We start from the raw sequence: 12,309 nt of genomic DNA, 5'->3' as shown, positions 1-12,309 counted from the left end.
AAATTATTCAGCCCCTTTACTTTCAGTGCAGCAAACTCTCTCCAGAAGTTCAGTGAGGATCTCTGAATGATCCAATGTTGACCTAAATGACTAATGATGATAAATAGAATCCACCTGTGTGTAATCAAGTCTCCGTATAAATGCACCTGCACTGTGATAGTCTCAGAGGTCCGTTTAAAGCGCAGAGAGCATCATGAAGAACAAGGAACACACCAGGCAGGTCCGAGATACTGTTGTGGAGAAGTTTAAAGCCGGATTTGGATACAAAAAGATTTCCCAAGCTTTAAACATCCCAAGGAGCACTGTGCAAGCGATAATATTGAAATGGAAGGAGTATCAGACCACTGCAAATCTACCAAGACCTGGCCGTCCCTCTAAACTTTCAGCTCATACAAGGAGAAGACTGATCAGAGATGCAGCCAAGAGGCCCATGATCACTCTGGATGAACTGCAGAGATCTACAGCTGAGGTGGGAGACTCTGTCCATAGGACAACAATCAGTCGTATACTGCACAAATCTGGCCTTTATGGAAGAGTGGCAAGAAGAAAGCCATTTCTTAAAGATATCCATAAAAAGTGTCATTTACAGTTTGCCACCTGGGAGACACACCAAACATGTGGAAGAAGGTGCTCTGGTCAGATGAAACCAAAATCGAACTTTTTGGCAACAATGCAAAACGTTATGTTTGGCGTAAAAGCAACACAGCTCATCACCCTGAACACACCATCCCCACTGTCAAACATGGTGGTGGCAGCATCATGGTTTGGGCCTGCTTTTCTTCAGCAGGGACAGGGAAGATGGTTAAAATTGATGGGAAGATGGATGGAGCCAAATACAGGACCATTCTGGAAGAAAACCTGATGGAGTCTGCAAAAGACCTGAGACTGGGACGGAGATTTGTCTTCCAACAAGACAATGATCCAAAACATAAAGCAAAATCTACAATGGAATTGTTCACAAATAAACATATCCAGGTGTTAGAATGGCCAAGTCAAAGTCCAGACCTGAATCCAATCGAGAATCTGTGGAAAGAACTGAAAACTGCTGTTCACAAATGCTCTCCATCCAACCTCACTGAGCTCGAGCTGTTTTGCAAGGAGGAATGGGCAAAAATTTCAGTCTCTCGATGTGCAAAACTGATAGAGACATACCCCAAGCGACTTACAGCTGTAATCGCAGCAAAAGGTGGCGCTACAAAGTATTAACTTAAGGGGGCTGAATAATTTTGCACGCCCAATTTTTCAGTTTTTTATTTGTTAAAAAAGTTTGAAATATCCAATAAATTTCGTTCCACTTCATGATTGTGTCCCACTTGTTGTTGATTCTTCACAAAAAATTACAGTTTCATATCTTTATGTTTGAAGCCTGAAATGTGGCAAAAGGTCGCAAAGTTCAAGGGGGCCGAATACTTTCGCAAGGCACTGTACATGCAGTATTAATATAGCAGTAAATGCAGATTTACTGGCACATTCTTCACAATAATATGTTCTACTGGTAGTGAACTAGCAATATTTAGAAGCTGTGTTTATTGGCTTGAAAAGATGGTCTTGCAAGTTATTAATATAACCAGCGCTCCAGATAAGGTTTTGGGTCAATGTGTGTAAAATGTAACATTACCTTGAAGTCATGAGTACTTCCAATAATTACAGTACATACTGTAATGCTAATTTTATGGAGTATGCATTAACTACAGCCTTACATTAACTGTAATGTTACTTTGAACAACTTTACAGAAACTTAGAATAAAGACTTTAAAGTATTTAATATATAGATTTACCTTCCACGAATTCAGTTGACAGATGTAAAATTGGCAGGTTAACTTGAGGGGGAGAAAGCCGGCGCACTGAGAAATCCTGACGATCTTTCACCAGTCACAAAAACGCACTGCAAGTGAGTGGATTCAACTGTACTTACATTTTTTTTCTTTTATTGAAAACCACCCTTTTAATAATTTTGAAAGAGCAAGGGCACTACTTTGGGACACACAATTGTTCATTGTCGTCATAATAATCTGCTGCCTAGCAACTCTAGGGGAAGGGCTGAGAGTTGTTTTTTGTTTGTTTGTTTGTTTTTAATCTATCAAAAAAAAAAAAAGCCTGCCCAGTTACTGCATGTCATCTGTCTTATCTGCACCTGCTTTGAGCTGATAGTCATCTGGGTTGAAAGTGCTGATGACCAGTGGTCTCTACACATTGATGTTAGATACTTTTAGCTTTTCTTACTGCATCAATTTTCTATACAGTGTATTCCAATAAATTATTTATTCCACTTCCTTTGTCAGATTACGGTTGGCAATCTCTAGTGCTCTGTAGAGGTGGCAAGGACAAAGCTGTATGTTGTGGCCATGGATGACTACTTGACTGGCTAAGACTACCTTGTGGGAGTGGTGAGGACATATGATTCTGAGGAACACTTTCAGAATGTTGCACCATCCTTGTCACTTCAAACAATCACTTAGGATTACCTAAAACAATACTGTTATTGACAGATGCAGTGTATAGAGACTGCTTTTATAAATCATGGCATCAGTTTACTGTACTTTATTAAACTGGTTGTAAACCTGCTACTGTGCTGAGGTGGTTTCATTGTATACCCTATCCCTTTAAGGAATGGTACCTGTTAGAACTTTCTCTAGAAATGTTTGAAAGCAGCAGAAGATAATGTTTATTGGCTTGACATATCTATTGTATCTGTTTTGCCATAAGCGCATCAGTGTGACAAAAAAAAAACAACCTTCAAAACCAATTGATCACACTATAGCTTTATTATGAATTAAATACAAATACATGAAACATATGCAAAACAAAAAAGGATAAATTCGTTAAGGTTTAATATCTGCATCAATAAACAGGAGAATCTGGTACAATCATTGGTTAAGTTTTGAAACAAGTCTTTAAAATAAAAATACTGATTTATTTTTCAAGCGAGAGATACCGCAAGAACAGCAAGGCCTCAATTCATTTTAATTTAACACACACACACACACACACACACACAAAAAAAAAAATCATTGGCTGTGAGAGAATATATATATATATATATATATATAACAACTAAACAGATCCAAAAATAAATGAAATTGAGTTCTTGCTGTGTTTACATGTCTGTAGAAGGTATATAAAGCAGATTGCCATTTACACTAACACAGGATCACTGGAACCAGGCTAGGATAGGATACATGTGAACATCCAGCTAAGATTTTCTGCAGCCTAACATAAGAACTTTTACAGAGCGTGCAAGCTTGTAGTGAAGTGCTTTTATTTCTGATGACAAAGCACAGATTTTTTTTTCTTTATCTAACTAGATGTGATTGGTTCTTGTTTACTAAATGGGCAAGCCTTATTTGGGTGTGCAAAAAAGCTTGCTATTGTTACCTGGCCCCTTTAAAGTAAAATACATGAAATTGGTCTGTTGATCCACTGACTCTAGCCTGGTCCACTGTTAATGCACTGGTTTGAAAAACAATTTCTGGAGCTTGTTCTACTGACTGAGCAGCTTTCTTTTCAATATACATTTGTACAGTGGTTGAGGGAGGGTGAGATAGTTTAGGAAAATGGGACAAAGTTCTCTGGATTATGCATAATGACACCGGAGGTTTGAAGGTACTCTTATCCTCACACAGCCAATATGAACAGAGAGGAAAAAACATACAGCCATTGCTGGCTACTTCAGCAAGCAAAGTTCCCACTCCTCTCTCTCTCTCTTTCTCTCCCCCTCCTCCACAAAAGGTTTCTGAAATTGTGTTTTTTTTTTCCTTCAAATCATCAGTTTCCCTGAGATGCAGAACAACATCCACCATCACCCCCCCCCCCCCCCCAAAAAAAAAAAAAAGTAAGATGCTTCAGAATTCTTTAGACTTGCTTAAAAATCTATGATGGCGGTGATTCATGGAGCAGAGCTCGAGAGAAATCTTCACTTCTGAAGGGGGGGAAGCAGAGTACATATTCTGTCATTCAAAGCCTTTAATGAGAAGTGGTTTCTAAAGAGTTCTTTTGAAGACTCCAAAAGTCCTTTGATTTATTTTTTTTCCCCCTACCCAGTCTCATTGTTTGGCAGCCATACGTTTTAAAAGGGGTTCATCATAGACCCAGCATTCTCCATCCTCATGGAATAACTGCAAAGCAGAAACAAGAGTTACTGAGTGCAACAATGCTAACTGATCCTTGTTAACTAGAAACAAACAAAAAAAAAAAAAATCAAGATAAGAACATCCTAGTGGGTAAAATTTGGTACAATAAAAAATCCTAAAAATCAATCACGACAATAGGTCACAGGATATCTTCTGATGCTAAAACATTGCACTAGATTTGCATAGTTATATTGCACAGTTTAGTTTTGGAAATGTTTTTTAGTCCTGCTCATCTCCTAAGCTCCAGTTTTTATTTCAACAAAGAATTAGATATTTATTTGAAAACAGCATTCAGCTACATTGATTGTACTGGAGTCTATGTTTCTCACCATACTGCAATGCAATGTTCAGTACGTGGACTATGGTTCACAGTGCTTTCACAAACTAAACATGTGAACAGCCAGCAGAACAGTTTGTGTACTCACCCGTGTTTCCCACTGCATCTCCTTCTCCTTCCTCTCTCGGGCCTCCGCTCTCTGCTTCTCTTCAAGGCTGTGCTTTGCTTCCGTTGCAGCATCAATGTCTCTTAATTTTAAATTAACCGTCACGTCCTTCCACAGGCTGAAATGAGAGGAGGTTTGTTTCAAAGCAGCTGTGATTGTGCAGCTTTAGGTAATGTAGTCCAAGATTAGTACTTGTGTCTAGTTAATATTCCCCAATTTGTTTCACTGACATACATACTATACTTCATGGCTGCCATATTTGCAGCAAGGGAAGTTCCTGCCAAATCGGTTAATGTTGTTTTAAATCGATCACCAGACACTGGCAGATAAGTGGAAACACATCAGCATTAGGGTTGCATTTCCAGTAACACTAACTTTGTCAATCATACTGAAACTGCATGCAGTGTGGCAGGTGTACAATGGTCTCGGGTACCATATTCCACAGGTACTGTATCAATCTTAAAATGATACAGTGATCAGTTTTAATTGAGGGCATTCTAAAAATGTCAACCAAACAGCTTTCTCACTTGTTTTAATTGGACATTATGCATTAGAGAATGTGTGCATCTGCCAAGTTATATTGCTCTGTGGTGAAGTGAATCTCACAACAGCTGTGCAGTGGCAGATTGTCTTTATAAAATCTCCCAGTTATATACATCATCTCTGTCAGATCCCAACAGAATGTATCCCCCAGTTGCTGTTTGTATAATTATATTTATATATATATTTACACACACACCAGTTGTAGTCAAAAGTTTACATACCTCAAGGAAATATATAACTTCGAGAAATTTTGTAGCAAATGTTTTTTTTTTTCCTCTCATCCACAAAAGCAAAAAGTTACAAGAAATAGATGTCTACAATTACTTATTTCAGCAATTTTTATTGCAAAACTCCAAAAATGCCAATTTAAAAGTATTCATACCCTGACAAGGAAAATGAAATTAATAGCTAGTTGAGGCACCTTTAGCAATAGTAACCTCTTTTAAATGATGAGGATATTTGGCAATGAGCTTTTGGCATGATTCTTCAATGATTATTATTTTTTTTTTTTAACCACTCGTTCCAGTTCATTCAAATTCCGAGGACTTCTCTTGTGCACAGCCTTCTTCAACTCATACCAAAGATTCTCAATCAGATTTAGATCAGGACTTTGGCGAGGTCATTCCAGAACCTTGATTTTATTCTTCTTTAACCATTCTGAAGTAGATTTTGATGTGTGCTTTGGATCGTTGTCGTGTTGGAGTGTCCAGATGCTCTTTAAACCAAGTTCTGTAGCAGAGGGTTTCAGATGATTGGCTAGTATCTTTTAGTATGCTACCATGTATTGGAACTAAATTCCCTGTGCCATAAGAGGAAAAACAGTCCCATAGAAGAATATTACTACCTCCATGCTTGACAGCATGTATGGTGTTCTTTTCTTTGTACGTCTCCCCAGACTTTCTCCAAAACGTAACGTTTATTGGCGTGAACAAATAGCTCGATTTTTGTTTCATCACTCCACAAAACATTTGACCAGAACTCATATCCATCATTCAAATGCCATTTTGCAAACTAAGTAATTGTCCTTGTGACGCTTTCCTAAGTGTCTTTTTCCTTGGCCTGCGACCATTGAGACCTCTGGTTGAAATGGAAACCCCAGTCCCACTTGCAGCCAATTCACTTTTAATATATCTTTGGCAGTTAAGTCTCAGATTGTTATTAACCTTCCTCACAATTCTTCTATTTGTTGTTGGTGAAAGAACCTTCTTCCAGACTGAAGGAGCATTGTGACAGTATCATGAGTCTTGTACTTTTTGATATATACAGTGCCTTGCAAAAGTATTCAGACCCCTGACCAATTCTCTCATATTATAATATGGTACATTGAAATTTCGTTCTGTTTGATATTTTATTTTAAAACACTGAAACTCAAAATCTATTGTAAGGTGACATTGGTTTTATGTTGGGAAATATTTTTAAGAAAAATAAAAAAACTGAAATATCTTGCTTGCATAAGTATTCAACCCCCACACACTAATATTTGGTAGAGCCACCTTTTGCTGTAATAACAGCTTTAAGTCTTTTGGGGTAAGTATGTACCAGCTTTGCACACAGTGTCGGAGTGATTTTGGCCCATTCTTCTTGGCAGATTTGCTCCAGGTTGTTCAGGTTGGTTGGACGATGCTTGTGGACCGCAATTTTCAAATAGTGCCACAGATTCTCAATGGGATTGAGATCAGGACTTTGACTGGGCCACTGTAGGACATTCACCTTTTTGTTCTTGAGCCACTCCAATGTTGCTTTGGCCTTGTGCTTGGGATCATTGTCCTCCTGAAAGGTGAATTTCCTCCCAAGCTTCAGTTTTTTAGCGGACTGAAGCAGGTTCTCTTGCAGTATTTCCCTGGATTTTGCTCCATCCATTCTTCCTTCAATTTTAACAAGATGCCCAGTCCCTAATGATGAGAAGCATCCCCACAGCATGATGCTGCCACCATCATACTTCACTGTAGGGATGGTGTGTCTTGAGGCATGGGCAGTGTTAGATTTGCGCCACACATAGCACTTTGAGTTTTGGCCAAAAAGCTCTATCTTGGTCTCATCTGACCATAAAACCTTTTCCCACATCGCAGCTGGGTCACTCTCATGCTTTCTGGCAAACTCCAGACGTGCTTTCAGATGGTACTTTTTGAGTAACAGCTTCTTTCTTGCCACCCTCCCATACAGGCCAGTGTTATACAGAGCTCTTAATATGGTTGACTGGTGCACCATTACTCCACTCCCAGCCACTGAACTCTGTAGCTCCTTCAAAGTCTCTGTGGCTTCTCTCACAAGTCTCCTTGTTTGAGCGCTGAGTTTTGAGGGACGGCCTTTTCTTGGCAGTGCCTGGGTGGTGTGATGCAGCTTCCACTTCCTGATTATTGATCCAACTGTGCTCACTGGGATATCCAAACACTTGGATGGTTCACAGGTGGAGGCCAATGGTAAGGTAATTGTGTCCTCGTTAGGGCAATTTCATCGGTGTAAACTGGGAGCTTCCACAGCACGGGTTGAATACTTATGCAAGCAAGATATTTCAGTTTTTTATTTTTCTTAAAAATATTTCCCAACATAAAACCAATGTCACCTTACAATAATTGATTTTGAGTTTCAGTGTTTTAAAATAAAATATCAAAACAGAACGAAATTTCAATGTACCATTTGTAATTCAGTAATCTGAGAGAATTGGTCAGGGGTCTGAATACTTTTGCAAAGCACTATATATTGAAACAATAGTTGAAATTGGGATACTCAAATGCTTGGAAATCTTCTTGTATCCTTCTCCAGCTTTATGACAATAAATATTTTTCTGCCTTCAGATAGCTCTTTACTTTTTCCCCATATTGACAGCAATCATCCTATGCCTAACCCTTTTATACTCTCTAAGAATGTTCACCTACAATCCAGCTTTTTCTAGAGTTTTCTAGGATTAGGTTCTGCATTATCATACTGAAATTTCTAGCACTTTGTAGACAATACTATCATAGCATCAAAGGGTATGAATACTTTTGAATTAGCATTTTTTGAGTTTTGCAAAAAAATTTACTGAAATATATAATTGCAGATGTCTATTTCTTGTAACTTTTTCCCTCATCCACAAAAGCAAACTTTTGCTACAAAAGATTTTTCCTAAAATTCTTTGTTTTTGAGAAATTTCTAGAAATTATACATTTCCATTGTGGTATGTAAACGTTTGACTACAACTGCATCCATACACATATATAAATAAATAAAAAGAAAAGGGAAGCAACTCCTCACCTCCGGGACTCGTACTCCAACTGGTCTTCCAGCTTCCTCACTTTCTTCTTGATCGTGCTCATCTTCTTGGTGTCGATAAACAAGTTGCTCTCCTACAAGACAAGCCTAACATTTGCACATGGTCTCTGCTTACATCCATTAGCGGTCACATGGGCAGGCTGATGAAACAACTACGATTAACAAAGATATAAAACAAATACTCAATGCCAGTGGTTGCATTGAAACTAGTGCCCATAATAACAAACTGGCTATACGTTTGAAACCAGTTGATCAAAAACTCTAACCTGCCTTCTTACATCCTGCATTTGTAAAAAGCCCCTGTAGTTTCTAGTGCAATCACAAGAAGGGACCCCAATCATTACACAGTAACATTTCAGGAAGTCTGTATTTTGGGTTCAACGAGAGAGAGGTGCACACTTACCCCCGATGCCCACTTTGCATACATGACACCATTCCACTCGCCCTCAATGGAACAGAATGACTTCTTATCATTGGGGGGACTACAAAGAGAGGGAAAGGTACAAAAGAATCATTTAACCTGGGAAAAAAACACCAATGAATGTGCTTTAAACTGAATGTTTCAGGATATACCATTACTACCACTGTGCTAACCAGTCCACACCACAAGAGGTCAGTGCACTCTATACTAATTATTTATATAAAATTATATTAACGCAACATTATTTGATACACGCCATCTGAAATATAACACATCACTTGGGTCTACTATACCCCTACTCCAGTGTGGAGTAGTGGTTAGGGCTCTGGACTCTTGACCGGAGGGTCGTGGGTTCAATCCCAGGTGGGGGACACTGCTGCTGTACCCTTGAGCAAGGTACTTTACCTAGATTGCTCCAGTAAAAACCCAATTGTATACATGGGTAATTGTATGTAAAAATAATGTGATATCTTGTAACAATTGTAAGTCGCCCTGGATAAGGGCGTCGGCTAAGAAATAAATAATAATAATAATAATAATAATAATAATAATAATAATAATATTATATGTATATCTACAAAAATTTACGATCACTATACATGAAATTGTAATCTGTCCAAGGGCTTTTAAAATAAGTTTCTAAAAGCACTTACAAGATTTCGGCTGTGATTCTGTGCTTCTTCCCACCGTAGAAAGGTTTTGTGTGGAAGCTGACGCTGGCACTGTATCCAGTCTGGGAGCAAGAGATTGTGCACTCCCCACCCAGCTCTACCCAAGGAACTGTGAGAATGGACCTGCCAAAAGAAGAACACAAAACTTACTGGGATACATCTTACCTGACTCAATAGTGTCTGTGTCTTACATAACATTGAAAGTAGTTACCTTTCTGTATATCTGAAATAACATTAAGATTAAGAATGTCTTCTCAATTTGTCAACATCATGCTATAAACTAATATAAACAATTACTTTTGCGAAATGTTGTGAACAACATCCATTTAAGATTCAACAATTTAATTTCTTAGATGACATACAAATGAGCAGAACACATACCTTCCGTAGCCATTGGGGAAAGTGAGAATATAGTGTTCATCATACTCTAGACACGATACACACCCTTAAAAAAAAAAAAAAAAAAATTTACATAAACACATTCCTATAATATCTGTAGTATTCAGGTGTTACAGCAGATGCATTTTAGACCAGGAGAAAATGGCACAGCTATCTAGATCATGGGAACAACCCAACACAGATTGTGCTGACTTAAATAAGTTCGCTCCTTGCTGTTGATCGACACAAATCCTTGTTCTTAGCGAATTCAAAAGAAACAAAAAAAATAAAAAATAAAAAATAAACACTCACCTTGTCCAATATTATGGACCCCAATGGACATTCCTAGAAATTTGGACTTTGTCCAGATGTGAGCATTGAACTGAATTTTCTTGCTGTAAGACTCGGCATAAAATGCAGAAACTGTAAGGCAGAGAAAAGACAAGGAGGCAAATCAATAGCCATAACCGAGTGGTTATAGTGCACCACTGTGGCTTCTCCCTGGTAAAATATTTAATATTGTGCTATTAATAAGTAACATCCACGCACCCCAGAGAAATCCTGTTCACTCCCTGTGTGACATTAAGGCTGTTAAGGTTTAAAGTGTAAATGGTTAGGGTTGGTAACGTACATCCCTTACCACGACTGTAAATTCTAAACTAGAGCCATCGGTATGATGAAAAAGTTAATGACCATGCAATACATCAACAGGGTTACAGAACAGTACAGTATAAGACAATAATTAGCAATGAAATGTTTTGTCACAATTTGATAAGCGATTCTCCAGATTAATGCAAAAATGTAAGTGTGACATAGGGACGGATGGATGAAATGAAATGACATACAGACAAGACATTAAGAACTTAAATGTTACTACCAAATTTCAGTGGAGGCGGTCTTACTTTCATACTATGTCAACAAAATTATCATCAATAAATTGTGATACAAATGTCCATGTGGACAGTCCATGGCTGGAACTCGCTCATGACCATTTGTAAATCCACTGCGACTCACAACCGTTTATAAAAGGCAGGACTTACTGGGTGGATGATGCGAGACCTGCTCTGCAACAAAGGACACATCGTTCTTACTGCACCAAGGAGCAGGCCCCTCTGAAACTGGCTCCTAGGGAGAAACAAAGGGATCGATTGTGTTTGTGTCACAATACTCAACAACTACAGCCAAAATCAAACAAATGGTTCCGATGATACAATTTAGTGTGGCAAAGCAACAGTGAGCCCAAACACTGATTATGAAACCTAGTCTACAGCACACAGAACTAGCCCAGGGAAGATTGAACAAGGGGTTGATTTGATCAAACTGCATCAAGCACCTACCTGTGGTTATCCTGGGAGTACCACCAAAGAGAAATGGTTGCTGCAATACAGGTGGATTGCCTTGTACTGCAATATATGTTTTTTTAAATTCCAGCTGTGGTTAAAATGGTACTGGTTGTGCAAATCAACCCCGAGGCTTATAAGGATTTGTAGACAGGGGCCTGACCACTGGTTGCCATATGTAAGAGAAGTTTAAAGTCAATTCTGAATTTCACTGGGTGCCAGTGGTATAGTCTGGTCAAATACATTAACAAAAAAAAATGCACAGGGCTTTGGGCCATTCCATATGAACTTTCTAGCACTGCAAATGCATAAATCTGTTCAATCAGGCTTTCAGTCTGTAGTTCTTTATAACCAGCCTATTGGGTAGGCTGCTGGAAACTGTTTTAAAATCCATCCTAACCGGCCTACAAGGGGTTGTTGCTATTAAAATCCATAACTTTCGATGATTAATTAAAAAAAGGTCAGCGAGGTTAAAGCTAACCATATGCATAATTTAAAAGGATAGTTTTCCCATTTGCATTATACATGAAAAAATAAATTGATGCACTTAAAATGTAATTGCTCTCTGTGAAAATGCCAGCAAACACATAACAAGCTGCACCATTCAGAAAAAAATAAAATAAAAAAAAACAAATAATTGGGGCATTTCAGTACTTTCTGTGGGTTTGTTTAGTCAGCCACACACACAAGCACTCTGTGGACTCACTGCAGTCTCCTCGTTGTCTGAAGGCAGGTCCCAGTAACACAGGAAGATCTCTCCCAGAATGGGGTTGTAGGGTTTTTTGGCCACGGAGCCCTTCCGTCCTGCGTGAAAGGCAGAGAGGTACCATTTCAGAACCTGCACCATGCGGTCCCTGGGATCCGTCTGATCTGCAATACTATCACAAAAATGCATTAGACACGTGCTGTAGAGAGAGCAAAACAGAGGCTGGCATGTTCAACTGCAGGGGCTGGAGGCAACTACACAGGGCTGAACGGCAAGAATCACACATCCATGCATTACCCACCTAGCTACAGTGAGAGTGACACCGGGTTTGCGGGTTGGAGAGGAGTTATAAAACCTGATTGCGGGAGGACGATCCTAAATAAGCAATAACACACGACAGAGGGTGCAGTCGTTATGAGCCAAGT

General features: G+C 38.9%; 1 protein-coding gene and 1 long non-coding RNA gene across 3 annotated transcripts in view; one reads left to right on the top strand and one right to left on the bottom strand.

Annotated features, from left to right (window-relative positions):
• Positions 1 to 1,397: 1,397 nt before the first annotated feature.
• On the top strand, positions 1,398 to 2,980 carry LOC131738139 (uncharacterized). Its single transcript, XR_009329671.1, has 2 exons — positions 1,398 to 1,891; positions 2,283 to 2,980. It is a non-coding gene; the product is annotated as an uncharacterized LOC131738139 (long non-coding RNA).
• LOC117407002 (oxysterol-binding protein-related protein 9-like) overlaps positions 2,747 to 12,309 on the bottom strand; it is a 55,704-nt gene continuing 46,141 nt past the window's right edge. For both annotated transcript variants that reach the window (XM_059031837.1, XM_059031838.1), the window contains 9 exons: positions 11,885 to 12,056; positions 10,879 to 10,963; positions 10,151 to 10,261; positions 9,842 to 9,905; positions 9,443 to 9,583; positions 8,772 to 8,850; positions 8,351 to 8,442; positions 4,556 to 4,691; positions 2,747 to 4,115 (listed from right to left, as the gene is read on the bottom strand). In XM_059031837.1, coding sequence (XP_058887820.1) covers positions 4,044 to 4,115; positions 4,556 to 4,691; positions 8,351 to 8,442; positions 8,772 to 8,850; positions 9,443 to 9,583; positions 9,842 to 9,905; positions 10,151 to 10,261; positions 10,879 to 10,963; positions 11,885 to 12,056 — 952 coding nt within the window. In that variant the 3' untranslated portion in view covers positions 2,747 to 4,043. The remainder of the gene's footprint in view (positions 4,116 to 4,555; positions 4,692 to 8,350; positions 8,443 to 8,771; positions 8,851 to 9,442; positions 9,584 to 9,841; positions 9,906 to 10,150; positions 10,262 to 10,878; positions 10,964 to 11,884; positions 12,057 to 12,309) is intronic.

This window comes from Acipenser ruthenus, chromosome 10, assembly GCF_902713425.1.
Source record: "Acipenser ruthenus chromosome 10, fAciRut3.2 maternal haplotype, whole genome shotgun sequence".
Taxonomy (NCBI): Eukaryota; Metazoa; Chordata; class Actinopteri; order Acipenseriformes; family Acipenseridae; genus Acipenser; species Acipenser ruthenus.
Note: the sequence above shows the minus strand (reverse complement) of the source record. Positions and strands in the feature narration are given on the sequence as shown.